The 17,284-nt window shown below is 37.7% G+C and overlaps 9 protein-coding genes across 9 annotated transcripts; 1 reads left to right on the top strand and 8 right to left on the bottom strand.

The window, feature by feature from the left end:
- The first annotated feature begins 1,979 nt into the window (after window positions 1–1,979).
- Window positions 1,980–2,384, top strand: LOC119563350 (major prion protein). The gene is made up of 2 exons (XM_037876698.1): window positions 1,980–2,280; window positions 2,311–2,384. The coding sequence occupies exons 1-2, from the start codon at window positions 1,980–1,982 to the stop codon at window positions 2,382–2,384; spliced, it is 375 nt and encodes a 124-aa protein (XP_037732626.1).
- Window positions 2,385–3,217: 833 nt separating this feature from the next.
- Window positions 3,218–5,089, bottom strand: LOC119553538 (translation initiation factor IF-2-like). Its single transcript, XM_037863976.1, has 3 exons — window positions 4,646–5,089; window positions 3,836–3,864; window positions 3,218–3,542 (listed from the first exon to the last, which is right to left on the bottom strand). Exons 1-3 carry the CDS (start codon window positions 5,078–5,080, stop codon window positions 3,218–3,220), a joined length of 789 nt encoding a protein of 262 aa, XP_037719904.1. The 5' UTR covers window positions 5,081–5,089.
- A 1,108-nt stretch (window positions 5,090–6,197) lies between these two features.
- On the bottom strand, window positions 6,198–6,620 carry LOC119563317 (translation initiation factor IF-2). The gene has a single exon (XM_037876652.1). It carries the CDS (start codon window positions 6,600–6,602, stop codon window positions 6,198–6,200), a length of 405 nt encoding a protein of 134 aa, XP_037732580.1. The 5' UTR covers window positions 6,603–6,620.
- Window positions 6,621–7,685: 1,065 nt separating this feature from the next.
- LOC119563520 lies at window positions 7,686–8,123 on the bottom strand. Its single transcript, XM_037876988.1, has one exon. The coding sequence runs from the start codon at window positions 8,112–8,114 to the stop codon at window positions 7,686–7,688; it is 429 nt and encodes a 142-aa protein (XP_037732916.1). The 5' UTR covers window positions 8,115–8,123.
- Window positions 8,124–9,114: 991 nt separating this feature from the next.
- LOC119562970 (histidine-rich glycoprotein) lies at window positions 9,115–9,944 on the bottom strand. The gene is made up of 2 exons (XM_037876146.1): window positions 9,347–9,944; window positions 9,115–9,290 (listed from the first exon to the last, which is right to left on the bottom strand). The coding sequence occupies exons 1-2, from the start codon at window positions 9,942–9,944 to the stop codon at window positions 9,220–9,222; spliced, it is 669 nt and encodes a 222-aa protein (XP_037732074.1). The 3' UTR covers window positions 9,115–9,219.
- Window positions 9,945–11,178: 1,234 nt separating this feature from the next.
- Window positions 11,179–12,722, bottom strand: LOC119562972. The gene is made up of 3 exons (XM_037876148.1): window positions 11,525–12,722; window positions 11,312–11,464; window positions 11,179–11,251 (listed from the first exon to the last, which is right to left on the bottom strand). Exons 1-3 carry the CDS (start codon window positions 11,709–11,711, stop codon window positions 11,241–11,243), a joined length of 351 nt encoding a protein of 116 aa, XP_037732076.1. The 5' UTR covers window positions 11,712–12,722; the 3' UTR covers window positions 11,179–11,240.
- Window positions 12,723–12,875: 153 nt separating this feature from the next.
- Window positions 12,876–13,428, bottom strand: LOC119562971. Its single transcript, XM_037876147.1, has 3 exons — window positions 13,225–13,428; window positions 13,018–13,170; window positions 12,876–12,951 (listed from the first exon to the last, which is right to left on the bottom strand). The coding sequence occupies exons 1-3, from the start codon at window positions 13,397–13,399 to the stop codon at window positions 12,941–12,943; spliced, it is 339 nt and encodes a 112-aa protein (XP_037732075.1). The 5' UTR covers window positions 13,400–13,428; the 3' UTR covers window positions 12,876–12,940.
- A 481-nt stretch (window positions 13,429–13,909) lies between these two features.
- Window positions 13,910–15,519, bottom strand: LOC119556156 (lysosomal aspartic protease). Its single transcript, XM_037868061.1, has one exon. It carries the CDS (start codon window positions 15,277–15,279, stop codon window positions 14,086–14,088), a length of 1,194 nt encoding a protein of 397 aa, XP_037723989.1. The 5' UTR covers window positions 15,280–15,519; the 3' UTR covers window positions 13,910–14,085.
- Window positions 15,520–15,680: 161 nt separating this feature from the next.
- LOC119556164 (cathepsin D) lies at window positions 15,681–17,017 on the bottom strand. Its single transcript, XM_037868076.1, has one exon. The coding sequence runs from the start codon at window positions 17,010–17,012 to the stop codon at window positions 15,879–15,881; it is 1,134 nt and encodes a 377-aa protein (XP_037724004.1). The 5' UTR covers window positions 17,013–17,017; the 3' UTR covers window positions 15,681–15,878.
- Between the last annotated feature and the right edge of the window lie 267 nt (window positions 17,018–17,284).

Genomic DNA, 17,284 nt, shown 5'->3' with positions numbered 1-17,284 from the left:
ATTTTGTATTATCGACCCGGTTTGACTGCCTCCACTACGGCTGACTCCTTTTTCTCTATTTAATATGGCATGCATTTATTTTTACTTGGCTTTTTGCGATTTTAAACATGCTATTAATTTTTAATGGCGTGTGACATTTTTGTTTACGCACAGCCTCAATGTAGAGCAAAACATTAGCATGTCTGCAGTATTAGTTTACCATTTTTCTTGCTGCCATTGAGCCATTTGACGGTGTCTTAATTGATATTTATCGCTGGACGATTGCCATGTTCATCATAATAGAGTCGTGTAGCCGACAAAAAGCTCATTACTCCGGCTGACTGGCTGAGTATCTGACTGGTGGTAGCCGAATGGTAAGCGCGCCTACAATTTGGCCATTTGATTAGCCTCACCTCGTCATGGTCGTCGAGGCCCCAAATGGCCGATCCAATCCGGCACATAAAATCCAATTTAATTAAGTTAGACTCTCGGATTGAGACGCAGTCGGAAAGTCGGAGGATCGGGTCTGTGATGGAGGCCCACAAAACAGCAGCTGCCGTGGCAGACAACCTTGCCAGCATTCTTAACATGTTCAAGATTTTTACCAACGCACTGCATTTAGGTTTGTTGTTGTCGCGTTCACTTTTCAAATGCTTACGAAATGTCAATATTCGGCACAAAGTTATTTGTTATTTGATCGGATCGATTGAGCAATTGTTGATATACAATTTTTGTCTGTCTGCTTTACTTATTTTATCCGATTTGTTCTTTTTGTCTAACGGTTTCTCATTGATTTGTTAGCTAATTGTATACGAAAAATGTAATTAAAATTAAAACGAGTAACTGGAAACCCGCAACGCTTGCATGTCAGCTTGACAAACGAAAAATAAATAAATAAAAAGTGTTAACACCCAAATCGCACAGCTGGCGACAACGGTGCGAATGAGTCATGATTGCATTGGAGTAGAGTTTCAATTAGTTGAAAATTAATGAAGAACTAATAGAAACCTCACAAAAATATTATTTCTTACTTTTTATATTGAAAATAAACTTTTTTAAACACGAGTGATACACCCAAATTGGTTCACACACTTCGCTTTACTTTCTAAATTGTATAAATTGCCGAATGTTTTTTACGTAATTTCATTAAATGTTGCCACCATGACATTTCATTTTTACCATTTTTTATTATTATTGCCCACCTATTAAAGCCCAATTGGGTTTGCCATTTCTTAGACAATCATGAGCCTAATTTGCTTTCATTGTTATGGTTAACAAACAGACCCTGAGCTATATATGGCAAGGTTACCCATTATTTTTGCGATCTATCACTTGAAAAAGGCTATATTTTCAAAAATATTTTCGCAAATTTACGACTTCCTGGCAACAACGATGATGGGGTGTCTCTTTTTTGGCCTGGCAAATGGACGGCTTAATCAAGTCTTCTATATGCCAATTAAATCGATGGTAGCAAGTAATGTTAGCTTAGCCATAATTGTACGAAAAGGGGGCTTCTGTGTTAGCCAGCCATTCATGTATTATGCATAAATTGCTTTAGGAGTTGTCCGAAAAAGTATAATGTGGCAAAATATGCTTGTACGTGTAAGAAAAATCTATGGTTTTTTCTTTGATATTGCGAATTTAGCCAACTTTCAAAGCGCTTGTTAAAATGTGTGCTTCTGACTTTAATTCGGAGCTCATTTTCTATATTTTTTAGTCAGGTTGTTGAACTACTTAACTGTGATTCATTAATTGCTAAATACCAAAATTATATAAACTGGATCATGGCGGGAAACTCAAGATTAAATCTAACTTAAGTTTATGAATGACATCATTGTCATAATATTTATTTAAAAAAAATTAAATCCCTAAAATGCGTTTCAGATTTTTTTTAATAACACAGAGTTTCTGCTATAAAAGTATTCAGTTTTTGAAGGAAAGTATCAGTTGTTTCCCGTTTAACAATCAAGCACCTAATCAAAAGTTCAAACAGCAATAAAATGGCTTTCCGTTATATTTTCGTGATCAGTGCTCTGGTTGTCCTGGCCCAAGGATCTTATCTGTCGTCAGTGCATCAGGATTCTGGGGTTGGAGTGCACCACTCTGGAGTGGTTTCATCTGGAGCTCCTGTTCTTGGTGCTTCACGAGGCCATTCAGCTGTTCCCCAGCCTCAACGCCCCGTCTCTGGTCATGGATCTCTTGCTGGTCCAGTTGGAGGATCCCGTCGAGTGGGTGGTGGAGGAGAAGCCGGATATCGTCCTCATGGTGGTGCTCCTCGTCGTCCATCTGCTGGCGCCCACGGTCGTCCCATTGGAGGTGGAGCTCACGCAGGTCGTCCCATCGGAGGTGGAGCTGCCCATGGAAATGCTCACCAGAATCGCAATCGCAGCCAGAAACCCTATTAAGAGACACAATACAACACCAGCAAATTACCAAATGAATTTCGATATTATGACGCTTTAGCTCTCCTCCATTTTTGCCGATCCTTAAAACGTTTTTCACATATCCATCTACTGCAAATAATAACAATTGTTATACAAAAAACACGAGTAATATTTATTTAACAATGGCGGGTAGGACATCAGATATTGGGATTAAAATCAAACTCCACAGTTTAACACCAATAGCACCTTTGATGAACTGGTTAATGTGCCAATTAAAGCGTTAGCGACAAGTTAAGCACCTAACCGAGTGCACTTCATGGTTTAAACATTTCTTGAATAGTTGGCCCAAAGTGTATTGCCAGCTTGTAATGCAATCTTGTGAATTGACAAAGACTTTAGCCATTTTAGGACTTCTCATATACATACTGAGTATGTTGGTAGTGGTCTGACTTTTGGACAACAAATCTCCTTATAAAATGTGGATTTTGCTATTGACATTGAACTGTGGTGGTTTTATAATTGTTCTCATCATAAATAATAAACATTACCATTTTGTAAGAACCAAAAAAAATAAAAATAAGTTTATGTCTACAACAAAATTTGAATTAAACATAACTTAAGTCTTATTTATTTACATGCAGTTTGTATGCATACCAATCAAATTGTATACGAACATAATTAATGATCGTTTTGATAGATCTGTATTTGATTAGAAAAAGTCCCTTTCCTCCAAAGCAAATACAATTCATGAGTAGGTATCACTTTTAAATATTTTATCAAGAGAATTTAATTGTTTTGACCAATTTGCGTTTTATCATGAACAGTTTATTCGTGGGCTCAGTTTTCTATTTGATTTAGTAGGGTTTCTGGATGCGATTGCGATTCTGGCCATGACCAGTTCCTCCGCCAATGGGACGTCCGGAGTTGACGACAACTGAAGGACGGGATTTGGATCCAGCCTGACGACGAGGAGCAACAGCAGGACGAAGTGCTCCCACAGAGCGAGGTGCTCCCACAGGACGAGGAGCTGATGATTGAGACTGGGATCCTGGAGCTGGTCTCGTTTCTGGAAAACTAATGGCCCCTTGTGAAGAAACACCTCCGGCAGAATGAGCTTCAACAGCGGACTCCGGCTCCAATGGCAATATGTGCGATCCTTTGACCAGGACGACCAGGACACTGAACACAACAACGGATCGGATTGCCATATTAGCTTCTATTTATTCAAGTGCAGGACTGAAAATAATTTTCGGATGATTTTTTAGCAACTGATGATTCCATTGGAATATGCTTTCTTTTTTATACGCGTTGAAATTTTCATAATGAAAAAAAAAACGGCAAAAACTATAGAATATAACATAATAATTACAACTTATTTACTTAAGGAATAAACATTCCACCTTAGTATAATAAATCATATTTATTTGGAGTTTCCACTTTGATCTAATTTAATTAAAATTTCGTTCACTAACCTCATCAAGCCGCTATCATGATTTATGGACTGTCGTGTGGGAAATTTCGTTATTGAAGTTGAAAACTTGATTATGACATTACGTAGCTATAGTTAATTGATCTAACATATTTTTTAGTATGGAATATATATATATATCAAAATGAATTTTAATTATTATTTGTTATAATAATTAATAATTTGAAAAAAGAAAAGCTAAATGGAACTTATGTTGCATCTTCATTGTTTCCGTGATTACATAAAAATAAAGTAAGCTGTATTAGATTTGTTAATTATGAGGTACAAATAAGATGATATTATAACTATCTTTTTTAAAGTTCGTTATTTAAATTTTTAATATCATATAAATATATGTATATTTGTTATTATTATTTATATGTCTATTAATATACAAATAATCTGTTTTTCCAAAAAAATGAATTCTTGTATATTATTTGATAGACAAAAACCTATTCGAGTTTCAATTAACTCTATTGGACAAATTTAATTTCTTCCCCTTAATTCGCCTAACGACAAATATAATTTTTATATAACTCTTCGTTTTTTTATATAACCAAAATAAAAGACCATAAATAGAATTATTTGTTTTACTATTTGTTTTATTGCAGGCAGTACTCAAATGGTTTAACAATGTTTGGGTATACAATTTTTAATTCACATTGCTATTGCTTTAATACAGGTTATAGACAGGTTTTAAGTAAGTATCAAATTAGTTCAGCTCAGTTTCTTGTAGCATAGTCATTATTCAAATGGGTTAAGGTCAATTTACAACTTAGTATGGTTTCTGGCCGTGATGACGGATATGGTGAACGTTGCCGTGACCAGATGCAACCACAACCGGGGCAGGATGAGCAACCACCACTCGAGGAGCAGGAACCACGACACGGGGAGCAGGAACAACCACTCGAGGAGCGGGAACCACCACAGTAGCAGGACGAACATAGGATACAGGAGCCGAATGAAGAGGAGCAGCCACATAGGGTCGAGGTCCAGCCAATCCAGATCCGAGTATTCTGGGATGTCCTCCAAGTGGTGCAGATACTACTGGGCCTGGGCCATGGCTGTAGATGGGACGTTGGGGCTGGTGCACAGATGGGTGTCCATGGGAAACTACGACAGCCGGAGCTCCAGACAAGGGCACTCCTGAGTGAACAGCAACCTCTGACTCCTGTTCGATGGGCAAAATATTCGATCCTTGAGCCAGGACGATTATGGCGCTGAAGACAACAATGAAGCGGGATGCCATTTTGATTTGGTTATTTGCGATGAATGCTTCAGGTTCAACTGTTACTTTCAACCTGGAAAATTAAAGCTTTTATAGTCAAGCTCGATCACTTCAAAATCTCAATCTAAACACAAAATACTAAAACACTTTATACATTTTAAAATATAGTAACTGCAATGGGAGTGACAACACGTGAGTTACAAAACTTGATTCAGCTTCCAAAGAATATTGGCCTCTGAACTCATTCGCATGCCAGCTTGAGTTCATTGGTCTTGATTTTTAATGAGAAGATAAATGCTTACATTTTAGATAATAACAAATTGACCTAATATGTTTTCTTTTAACTTCAGTCATCTAATATTTTATACGATACTTTGCTTCGATATTTCATAAATCCTTTAAAGAAATTATGAATAAAAGCGAGAAACCTTATAGACGTTGTTACTTAGAATTGCTTTTTATTCTTATTTCTTAATATTCAGCTTCAGCTAATAGTACCAAACAAATTAGCTCATATAAATCAATTTTATTTTACAACAAAGTGTTCATTCTTTTTAATATTTAAACAGGTCATGGTAAAAATTAACATTGGTGTAAAATGAATTATGAGAAAATATAGGCGTATTCCATGTCATCCTATAAGATTCTTAGCATTTGTATTGCTTTTAAAACATTTATTTTAAGGTACTCAAAAATGGTCGACTTTAAATGCTGAAGACGTTATCCATGACAAAAATAATATATTCTATTTAGTCAGCAGCACGTTTTTAATGTTGATAAAGTTGAAAAGTTCAATAAAATCACTAGCCAATAATTTTATTAATTATTATTTTATATTTTTTTATTAATAATTATTTTTTAAATTAATGTTCTTTATTACCCAATCATCATCAATCATGAATAATAGTGGGGAGAAAAAATGCTACCTATTAAATCAAATTATTGATTTTGTACGGAAAACTAGAAACTTTCCCCAGAATTCCCCCAGACACCGAATAATGCACATATTTTTTATAACAATTGTTATTATTTGCAGAAGATAGGTTTGAGAAAATCGGTTTAAAATTATGTAAAGTTTGTAAAAATTATTTCCAAGATAATTTCTTCGGTTCAGTAGGATGATGAGTCGAGCGGTTTCCTAATAGGGTTTCTGGTTGCGATTGCGATTCTGGTGAGCATTTCCATGGGCAACTCCACCTCCGATGGGACGACCAGCGTGGGCACCTCCTCCAATTGGACGACCATGGGCGCCAGCAGAAGGACGTCGAGGGGCACCACCATGAGGACGAGATCCTGCTACTCCCGCTCCACTCACTCGACGAGATCCTCCAACTGGACCGGCGAGGGATCCATGACCAGAGACGGGGCGTTGCGGCTGAGGAGCAGCTGAATGGCCGCGAGGGACCCCAACAACAGGAGCTCCAGATGAAACCACTCCAGAGTGGTGCAGCCCCACGAGAGACTCCTGCTCGACTGGTGAAATAATCGATCCTTGAGCCAGGACGAATGTGGCAATAAAGACAAAAATGAATCGGAATGCCATGTTGATATGCTTATTTGTGATTATTGCTCGAAAGACAACTGATGATTTCAATTGAGAAGGGAAATCTTTTATACTTCAGAAGGCCACTTCACATCAGAACATTAGGAGCTTGCAATTAATTATTAAAAAGTAATAACCTGACTCACTTGCCATTAGCTTCGTAAGTAATTTGCACTTTCAACTCAGACGCAGGTCAAACAAAGTTTTTTGAACCTAACTAAACTGTAGGGTTGTTGAACTATTAACTAAATTGTAATTACAAATTTGATATTTTTGTTTATAATTATTTACTGTTATAAAAGCAACAATAATTTTCAAGAAATACTGATTTTATTTTAAATTGAGCCAAATATTAGAGTTTTTTAAAATTTTAAGAAAGTACTTTGGCTTTTAAAGTAATACGAATTTTATTTTTAAAACTATATCTTAAATCAAAAAAAAATGGTGGCCAATTTGATCATTATTTATAAAATTTATAAAAAGGCATGTGTATTTTAAACTACTCAGTAAAGTAAAGAATACCAACAACGTGAATATTTTATTGATACATTTTCTTTAATGTGTAATACATATAAAGCATTTTAAAATGTTTCATTGTTCTTATGAAAGAAATTATAAAATCCGAGTTCTCTGAAAATTTTTAGTATTTTGTGAGCGTGGTTATATGCATTGTAGAGCCCTCCTTAAGTATATTTGAGCTAAGAGCTCTATTCCCACCTTTGAACTTTAGATCTAACGCTTTAAAATAGTCCACTAATGTTAGGTATGATCCATGCGCGGGTCCTCGGGGGATATAGGGGATAGATCCCCCCACTCGGTTAAAAAGTATATGTAATATGTATTTTATTCCAAATTTTTTTATTTCTACTCAACTTTTTTTTATAACCCCCCACAATCAAATTTTGGAGCCGCCACGGGTATGAGGGCTATACATAGCTTTCCAAATAATTATAAAAATGTGTATTTTGGTTAAATATATTTTATTATTGTTGTGATGGTAAATTTTCTATTGCTTTGATTGGCTTGGTAAAGATCTGTCAAACGGGATTGCAAAACATTTCGGCTAGCGTCTTGGTGCGGTTTCTATCCGTGGTGGCGACCATGGTGCACATTCCCATGACCAGCTCCCACGAGAACAGGGGCAGCCACTCCATGAGGCTGGCGAATGGGCGCCACTGGGGCAACAACAACGGCGGGAACGACCACGGCGGCAGGACGAGCAATGGACACAGCAGGACGAGGAGCAACCCCGTAGGCACGAGGTCCGGCCAATCCTGATCCGATTCCGCGATGAGCTCCTCCAACTGGAACTGGAAGTGGGCCGTGTCCATAGGCAGAACCAATGGGCTGGGACACAGATGGATGTCCTTGGGAAACGATGGCCACAGGAGCTCCAGACAGGGGCACTCCAGAGTGGACTGCCACCTCCGATTCCTCTTCGATTGGCAAGATATTCGATCCTTGGGCCAGGACGATTATCGCGCTGAAGACAACAAAGAAACGGGCTGCCATTTTGCTTTGGTTATTTGGGATGATTGTTGGTGGAACAACTGATGCTTTCTGCTGCGAACTTGGGACTTTTATACTGGCGAAACTCATCCAAGCTCAGTATTTTCAAAGAATGTCATTCATCATCTTAAAGTAATTACTGCAGTAAAGTGATGTCATTTATTTACACCAAATTAGAACTTGACCCAGTTTTTTGCCATTACAAGTGTATTGCACTTTTGATTAAAAAAGTTAATGGAATTTTGCCTTAATTCCTAATTGTTATTTCATACATTTATCTATAAATATTGTTATTTCAAAATTTAAAAAAAGTGGAGAGATAACAATTTTCTAATTTTGTACTATGTTATGCTGAAAAACTTTTAGTTGAAGTGGTGCTATAGCATACAAAATTTATTGCAAGGTCAAGTCTCATTTTCAGATATATATTTTTTTTAAATCTATCATTATCTACATTTATATTTTTTTATCTGCAGCTACTTAGTTATAATTGCTTCATCGATACCAAGTTGTATCCGCAGCTTTAGGGAAAATAAGCGTTATTTTTTATAAGATGTTTATTTGTTTACAATCAGCATTCAAATGTTTTACGTTTAAATGACACTAGTATTCATTTTTCGATTCCTAAATTGGTATGAAGTGAAGAGATTTTTATTACAGCCTACTTTTTGGCTTACCTAATCCACATATTCTAGAATATAAAACAATTTATGTTGACATAAATATTTTATTATAATTTAAGCTCGTTTTGACTCTTAAGATTTTGATACAGATTACAAATTACTTATATATTATAATCTTTATTTCGAAAAATTTATATTGTTACGCTCCCTGGCATACGCTATAGGCAGGGATATAAACAAAAGGGTTTTGACTTGTTAGGCTTTAAAACTCATAGGGCTGTGTTCATTTTATTATAACTTACAATTTAAGCCACATTAAGGCTTAAAACTTACGAAGCCCCACCAATTACATCATTGCCATAAAAAAGACATAAGTCACATACTTTCAATGGATATTTATTTATTAGGGTAAGTTATTACGAAAAATTCGGGATAGGGAATAATTGGGTAAACATGATCAGGGACTCAGTAATTCTCAGTACAGATTAATGGGCTCTGTGGGATCTGTGAGCGCTGGGCAGATGGTGGCACTCGTGGCCACTGATGTGTCTCAAAACTAAAATTAACAATGATATTATTATGGTTCTATCTTTGGATAAGTTCAAGACTAACGTGGCTTCAGTTCATTGCGACGCAGGCAGTTCAAAATGGCCAATTCGCAGGAGTTCTCCACCTTATAGCAGAGATGTCCATCGGTGGCATAAGTTGGACTATGGTAGCTGGGGCAGTGGATAGTCGCATGGCAATTGCGATGATGATGCACGTGGTGAACTCCATGAGATCCATGAATTCCGTGGTGTGGGGCCTCCAAATGATGGTGGTGATGAGCTCCGTGATGTGGGGCCTCCAGGTGATGATGGTGATGGGGAGTGCCATGGATGAGATGGTGAGACTCGGACAAGTGATGATGATGATGGGACTCAGACAGGTGATGATGCGACTCCAGGTGATGGTGGGGGCCATGCTCGTGGTGATGGGACTGAGACTGAAAGTTATGTCCTCCATGATGATGGTGTCCTACTCCCTCAGATTCATGATGAAGAGAATGAGGCTCTACAGCATCCTCTGCAGGCAAGTATCCCTCCTGGGGAACCTCCGCTTCAGCACCAACAATGTCCGATTGGTGGGCTTCATTCAGGGATCCGTGGAGAAAAGATCCTTGGGCAAGGACTAACCAGGCACTGATCACAACAACGAATCGCAGGGCCATATTTGCTTAGCTTTATAAGAATAATTTGCTTTGTTACTCGTGAGCCAACTGATGCCAATTCACATTAACCCTTACGGTTTTATACCCACGGCACACTAGAAGCCGAGTCCAACATCTTAAACTTAATAAGAACCCCATTTTAATTAGAAATTAATTAAAAGATAAGCACTGCAATGGCATCGCTGGTAAGCAGCTAATTAAAAAATATAAATATACTAACGCAAGTAATAAATCACAGGCTATATGGTATATGCAGGCTAGGAACGTTCAACTTGGGAGTTTCATTAATCCAGTTATTCGCAGTACCTAGAGCTCTGAACTCCAAGCCCTCCAGTATGTTAATCCGAGTTTACCGAACCCATAGGCATGCTTGCAAACGCATTCTTATCAACTGGTTTTCTTTTTAGTAAAAACCCAAGAAGTGTACTCTTAAATAAAGAATGAAGTGTCTGATTTATGATAACATGGTTCCCAAAATGTGCAATTAACTCCGCAATTAGAATTTTTAACTTTAAAGTGGCTTTCTTACAACAACTTCCTTATAATTCTCAAATGGTTTTAGTACAGAGTAAACGACATGCCTTATTCTTTGATAACACAGCGTTAAAGTGCATTATTATCCTTGATTATATTTAACTTGTCTATTAATATAGGAGTTACAGTAAACATCAAACAACTGAAGATGTTATTATTCGGTCTCGAAGTGTTATTGTTGACAAATCAAGTAAATAAACAGCTTAGGAGAACTTGCGCTGATAAAAATGTAGCTGCTCAAAACTAACTAAACGAGTGTTTTAAATATTTCGTGTATATAAAGTGTAATATCTTTCTATAGGTCCTACAGTTACAGATAAAGTAAGTACTAGCAGCATGACAAATGACCATATTAATTTAATTGTTCTGTGGACAATGACGATTTCACAAACAAAAGCGCTACTTTGGTAATGATCACTCAAAAAGAACTCAATGATTGAATTGTGATTTGGAAGGCACAAAATGTAAAGTTATATTCTATTCCAACGGACTAATCCGGATTTTCTGCCAATATATAAAAACTTTTTTGTTAATACTTAAGAAAAATAAAATAAATACAAATTGGACCTTCCCTTTTTCTAGAGTAGCTAAATTATTAATTAACATCTTTTCCCAACAAATAAATGTTGTGATTCTCTTATTAGACATTAAGTTAAGTAAATAATATATAATTAAAATACTTTAAGGAAATAAGTTCAAATAATAAGTTCAAATCATGTTGTTCAATTTATTTTTTTATTTTCCAGTTTTTCGCTGCATATTTTACAGAAACGCTGTTAAAGGGAAATATATGAAATTAGATAGAGAGGTTACTCATATCCAAAAGCACTTACTTTCGCCAGTTCGACAAGTGTGAGCCCTCTTTTCGCACTCATTTCCAAAGTTGCGAAGTTCACCCTTGTACGTTCCACTTGTCGGTTGGTAAATGGCGGGGCAAATGTCGGCACATTGCTTTTGGCACTCCTCCTTAGTTGCGATGGTCAATGCTACAGCAGTGATTTATTTATTAACTTCACATTTACATAAAATAGTTTCCAATATATTACCTGGCTTGCGATGACAGTTCTCCTGGTCAAAGTAACATTTATTGCGAAAAACACTGCAACCGCCTCCAAGGGCCCAAACAACATCCTCCGTTTCGGGGCAATCTCCAGAGCAGTTTGCACTGACTTGGCTTAAAGCCAGGCCCAGTAAAAGACAAAAGAAGATAGTCGGTTTCATGGCGAATAACATTCTGCTAGCCTTTAAGTTTGCGAATGAACTGAACAGGTGCTTGGCTTGATTCTGGTATTTATAGGTTTCCGAGGGGGCGGTGAAGATTCCTATAAATCTAAAACGTCACATGCTCACCAGATGTGGGGGATTTTTTCCGAGTATTGTCGTTTTATCTAATTTGCACATCGTATACCTGTCAGTGTGATCGCCAGTGAACTACTCTATTGTTTATTTTAATTAACTGAAATACATTTATAAAGGGTACATAGTTGTACCTATTAATTTGTATTAATTTATCTAATATATGACAACTGGCTTGCAAGATTATTAGTTACTTCACAGTTAAATTGAAAGCTATATCACTCTTACTGTAAACGAAACCAAGCATACCTTCTTCTGGACTGGGTACTAGAAATAACATATCGTAAATTATTCAATGGGCTCGGCAGACATCTACCTGACTTGACTGGACTTTAACTTTATGACTTTATGGACTTCGTAAACTTGATTATAATTTCTTTTAAAGCTATGGATCCAGATGGGCCGCATTAAATAAAAAAACAAAGTATGTGTTTGCATTCACGTTTTTAAAATATTATTCAAATATTTGACTTACAAAAAAACTATAAGAGTAAAAAGATATGAGACCTCTCTTCGCACTCATTTCTGAAACTTTGGACCTTACCCCTGAAAGTTTACTGGTGTAATCGACAATGCTTCTGAGTTTCCTCTTGGTTGCTATGGTCACCGATATTAACACTATATAATAACCCATAAAAGCTAATCTATCTAATTATCATATACAACCAAATAGCCTGGAGAACTTTAATTATGTTGGCAGTTTTCCTTGTCGAAGTATCTTGCGGAAAACACTGCATCCAGGACCACAAAATACAAATGTAGAACGAACTTTTCATAAAAACGAACATTTCGCGAACATTAAAGTTTAGGACTGTCATTTCACCCTGTTTTATGTCTGTTGAAAAATTATGGGGGTTTTTGCAATAATATTTTGAATAATTATCTGGTTTTTAAGATAGCAGTGACCAGGTGTATAAGATAGATAGAAAGAACACCAAGTGACTGGGTCAAATTCTTCAAGCTCGAAAATAGCTCTAAAGCTAAATTCTGTAAGGATATAAACTGTCTTATCCCACATTTAAGTTCGGCATAAAATAGATATTAGTCATTTTAAAAATGCATTTATTCGGATGTACGTTTTGAGGCTTTGCATTTTATATGTTCCTCTAAACAAAGGCTGTAAGAATAAAGTTGTATATTTAGGTTAAGATCCTTATTCCTTGAACACTTATTTTGCACTTACTTTCGCCAGTTCGGCAGGTGTGAACAATTTTTTCACACTCGTTACCAAAGCGGCGCTCCTGACCCTTATAAGTACCATACACAGGGTCGTATTGCTGAATACAAGCGATGCCGCAATTTTTCTGGCACTCCTCCTTGGTGGTGATTGTCAACGCTATAAAACTTTGTTAAGAAGTCATCAAATAGGTTTGTATAAAATAATTACAACCTGGATCTCGCTGGCAGTTTGCCTTGTCGAAGTAGCACTTGTTGCGGAAAACATTGCAAATGCCTCCAAGAGCCCAGACGACATCCTCCGTATCGGGACAGCTTTCCGGGCAACTAGCACTAACTTGACCTAAAGCCAGAGCCAGCAGCAGAACCAGAGATAAGAACGCCTTCATATTGAATACTTTTGTACAACTGACTGGCTTTAAAGCGTGATGCGCTTTTATATTCATAGAGAAGAGGCGTTTCTAGGGTCTGTGAGGTCTTAATCAGTGTCAATATATTCTGAAACGTCACAAACCTGCTTGAAAACGGTGATTTTTTTGTAATTATTGTTTTATCTACTTCACACACATAAGTCGATTTTAAAATGATAGCCAGGGAAGTACCTATATTTAAATGATTATTATCGAAGTATAGTCTCATTCAAAATACACTCTCAAAACTAATGAAGTATGAACCTTGAAACCAAATGTAAATGATTATTATCAGAATATAATCTTATTCAAAATACACGCTTAAAACTTATTAAGTATTAACCTTAAGAAACTAGATGGAAAATATTGTTTGAAAGTTTATTAAAAAATGTTGTATTATCTTATTTAGTTACGACTAACAAAAACACATATACCCTCTTGTTAGGGAACAGCTGAGGTAATTTAATTATAATATATTCGATGGGCTCGCCGAACCGAACGTGAGTCGGTCAGCTGTTTTTTTCCACAATCTGGTTTCAATCGTTATTCCCTCTGTAGTCTACTCTCGTGATTTCTCTCCAGCCACGTTTTATGGCCAAGTTGTGTCATTAAATAGAACAGATGTTTGTGGCTTATTGGAAACGAAACTGAGCGAAACGTGTTGCTTAGGCTGCTGGGGCAAATCCGATCCGCCGATGACCTACATCAAAGGCGGTGTAATAACGCCCTATGAACACGTCTCCCAGAATCCAAAACTCTGCCTCCATCAGCGTAAAAGCGGATAGACATATCACCGATCCATCATCATTGGCAGCACTCATTACATAATCCCTGGGCTGCAGGGGAAATCGCTGACCTCCAATGATGAACACTATTTCGGGCAATTTATCGATCTCTGCACAGTTGAGCAGATATTCATTATTCGTAGTGGGTAAACCGCCTAGAAGGCTATTTATTATCAGATATTCCCTGGGAGGAGCTGCCAAGAGAGATGTGCCCGTATCCGCAATGGCCTGGCGATTCTGACTAATTATCCTACCGCCCAGTTCTATGCCATCCATAGGGAACTGCCAATACCCCGCATGGGTGAGCGGTACATAGGTTAGGGTTCCCGAGAACTTGGTCTTATCCACACCACCGAACAGTAGCTCACCACCCATTCTTTCACTGCCATTGCGTTTTAGGTAAAACGAGAATATACACTCATCCACTAAATGTTGATCGCACATATTTTCGAACAATGGCTTTATTCTCTGCTCAGCTATGGCTCGAAAACCGAGACCTACAATTCCCGCAAAATTGGTATCCACAAAGGTTGAGCCCGGCTCATGCATGGCCATGCCAAAGGTTTGATTCCGCACCACCAGTTGGCCAATGGCCACCGTATCCCGGGCCAATCGACCCGACAGACTTCCAGTTCCATAGGCTATGGCAAACCTTCGACCATCCGGAACATAACTGCTCGAGGCACTGGAGTTGTAGCGATGATGGTGCTGACAGGCCAAGTTCTTGAATGAACAGTCTGCACTGGGCACCCAGAGATTGGCGGATCCAGTGTCGAACAGCATATTGAAGGGCTGCCCCGGGGATCCTATGCTAATGGGTCCGGCGTACTCTAGGTTCAATCGATTATCCAAAGTTTCTGTGGCTCCTTGGCTAAACCTTGGCGTTATCTCCGGTCCACCAACCACATTGTATTTGGCTAATAGAGATGTTCTCCCTGCACGATGTTGCCGCCGACTGGCCACAAAAGAGGCCTGATATTGCATTGGAATGCGGATCACTTGGCCCTCTGTTCTTGGCCAAAACAGGCACAAGATCCACAGGGACAAGAGCAGCCAAAGGAGGCAGTGCATCATGGCTGAGCAACCGAAATCGAACCGATCCGAACCGTTTGTAAATTCCCTTCCAACTAATTGGCAGAGATTCTGGCCGCGATTGTTTTATAGCTTCTGTAAATGGAGCATTTTAATGGCCAAATTCGTCTGGCATTCAAATGGAATTGGCTAATGCGGTGGTTGAACGCACTTCAATGTTTGCGTGAATAGAGATAAATAGGGCGAGTACATTTAATTGAATAAACAAAGCAATTGCCAATTAACGAATTAAATTGTGCGAACAGTGGTCTGTACAGACCCATATGGACAATAATAAGCTCAACATTTTTCCACCCAAATAACATACTTTACTTATAAATGTGGCTAAAATAAAATATATTAATAAGATAATTAGTTTTAGCAAAAACAGTGTGGAAATATTTTTCTAAAATTTTTTGCTCTATTCATTTTGTGAATTGTCCTTAAACTAATAACTTAATTTACTAACAGAACATTTTTAATATCTTTCTTATTCATTTTTAGAAAATAACTAATATTACTCCAATACGCATAAACACATATATATTTATATGAATTGGACTTTCCATGTTTGAATACTGGATTAAGGCCACTTTATATTTTTATTTACCCCTTCGCACCGCCTTGGCCAATCCAATTCTCTTGGCCGTGGCATCATAAACCGTATAATATCGGCCCAGAAAGACATCTCCCAGCACCCAAAATCCCCTATTAATGGGAGCAACGGCCAGTACACACAACTTTTTACGACCAAGTGTCAACTCCATCAGATAATCGTTGGCTGTTAGGGGAAATACCTTGCCCCCGATAAGAATATTGATATTAGGCAGAGATCTGTCCTCACATGTCAGTACATTATATCCATTTTCTACTCTAGCTGATAAAACTTTTAGCAGATTATCGTACGATTCTTGGGGCATTAAAATCAGCGACGTGCCCGTATCCAAAATGGCATTGATTTTTCCACCAATTTGTTTAGATCCCACGGTTGTTTTAGTTATTTCCAGATTCCAACTGTTCCATAGGCTTATCGGCACATAATGTAGTTTTCCTTCAAATTTTGATGTATCAAGTCCGCCGAAGAGTATCTCTCCGCCAGGGATATCTCGTGGATGTCGTCGGAGGTAAACCGAAAATAGGCATTTCTCAATCAGTTTTCTGGCACATAGGAGTTCCAAAAATGGTGTCGTATTGGACCAGGCTAAAACTCCCAGACCCAAGCCCACCAGTCCATCGAATCTCACAGTATTGAAGGCAAAATGTTGCAGAAATAGACTTTCTCCAAATATCACGTCTGGTAGATCAGCTCCAGAAAAATGCAGGGTGTCCTTGGATAGATAACCAACCACTCTACCAGATCCGTATTTCAGGGTAAAGTTGCGTCCATCAGGACTATAAGTACTGGATCGTGAAGAGTTGTATCTTCGATGGTTCTGACAGGCTAAATTGCTCTTGGGACAATTGATGGAGGGCAACCAAGTGTTCGAAGATCCAGTGTCGAAGATCACACTAAAATGTTGCTTCGGAGTTCCCATGGAAATGTTTCCATAATATGCCAGATTTGTGTGCGTCTGCAGCTTTAAGTGAAGTGTCTCACTTCCTTTGGTTAAGTTTCTGGCGAAGAAAAGATCACTCCCCGTGACTTTTTCCGTAGCATAGAGCGGAACTTTCAGTACTTTTTCATTGGCGTAGGATAAACACAAAAACGCGAGTAGAACAAACAAGATTCGAAGCATCTTCGATGAGCTCACTTAGAGAACTGAAAATGGTACCTCTCCTATTTTTACATTTCCTTCGGAATATTGCTTATGTAACAGCGCAGCTGTTTTTGGCTAATTAGGCAGGCAATTGGATAGGTCAAAACTTCGGAACATATGAAGTATATTTAGACTTAATTATATTAGTAAACTTTGTTTATAAATTGAAAAAAATCTGGTTAAAAATATATAAGTTATTGATGATCCCCTATATGAGATCAACTTTATTGTGTTTACATTTTAAAATAATA

Source organism: Drosophila subpulchrella, chromosome 3R, assembly GCF_014743375.2.
Source record: "Drosophila subpulchrella strain 33 F10 #4 breed RU33 chromosome 3R, RU_Dsub_v1.1 Primary Assembly, whole genome shotgun sequence".
Classification (NCBI taxonomy): Eukaryota; Metazoa; Arthropoda; class Insecta; order Diptera; family Drosophilidae; genus Drosophila; species Drosophila subpulchrella.
The sequence above is the reverse complement of the archived record's forward strand: the minus strand, read 5'-3'. Positions and strand labels throughout refer to the sequence as shown.

Bases quoted from the DNA above. Each gene is read 5' to 3' on its own strand.
- LOC119563350 (XM_037876698.1), top strand. From the start codon at position 1,980: ATGGCTTTCCGTTATATTTTCGTGATCAGTGCTCTGGTTGTCCTGGCC. The intron at 2,281-2,310 runs GTCGTCCCATTG...GAGCTCACGCAG, and splicing joins TCCATCTGCTGGCGCCCACG to GTCGTCCCATCGGAGGTGGA.
- LOC119553538 (XM_037863976.1), bottom strand. From the start codon at position 5,080: ATGGCATCCCGCTTCATTGTTGTCTTCAGCGCCATAATCGTCCTGGCT. The intron at 3,865-4,645 runs GTTCACCATATC...CCCACACGACAG, and splicing joins TTGCATCTGGTCACGGCAAC to TCCATAAATCATGATAGCGG. The intron at 3,543-3,835 runs GTTAGTGAACGA...TGTTGTGTTCAG, and splicing joins CATGATAGCGGCTTGATGAG to TGTCCTGGTCGTCCTGGTCA.
- LOC119563317 (XM_037876652.1), bottom strand. From the start codon at position 6,602: ATGGCATTCCGATTCATTTTTGTCTTTATTGCCACATTCGTCCTGGCT.
- LOC119563520 (XM_037876988.1), bottom strand. From the start codon at position 8,114: ATGGCAGCCCGTTTCTTTGTTGTCTTCAGCGCGATAATCGTCCTGGCC.
- LOC119562970 (XM_037876146.1), bottom strand. From the start codon at position 9,944: ATGGCCCTGCGATTCGTTGTTGTGATCAGTGCCTGGTTAGTCCTTGCC. The intron at 9,291-9,346 runs GTTAGTCTTGAA...TGTTAATTTTAG, and splicing joins TCGCAATGAACTGAAGCCAC to TTTTGAGACACATCAGTGGC.
- LOC119562972 (XM_037876148.1), bottom strand. From the start codon at position 11,711: ATGTTATTCGCCATGAAACCGACTATCTTCTTTTGTCTTTTACTGGGC. The intron at 11,465-11,524 runs GTAATATATTGG...TCACTGCTGTAG, and splicing joins GAACTGTCATCGCAAGCCAG to CATTGACCATCGCAACTAAG.
- LOC119562971 (XM_037876147.1), bottom strand. From the start codon at position 13,399: ATGAAGGCGTTCTTATCTCTGGTTCTGCTGCTGGCTCTGGCTTTAGGT. The intron at 13,171-13,224 runs GTTGTAATTATT...AAAGTTTTATAG, and splicing joins AAACTGCCAGCGAGATCCAG to CGTTGACAATCACCACCAAG.
- LOC119556156 (XM_037868061.1), bottom strand. From the start codon at position 15,279: ATGATGCACTGCCTCCTTTGGCTGCTCTTGTCCCTGTGGATCTTGTGC.
- LOC119556164 (XM_037868076.1), bottom strand. From the start codon at position 17,012: ATGCTTCGAATCTTGTTTGTTCTACTCGCGTTTTTGTGTTTATCCTAC.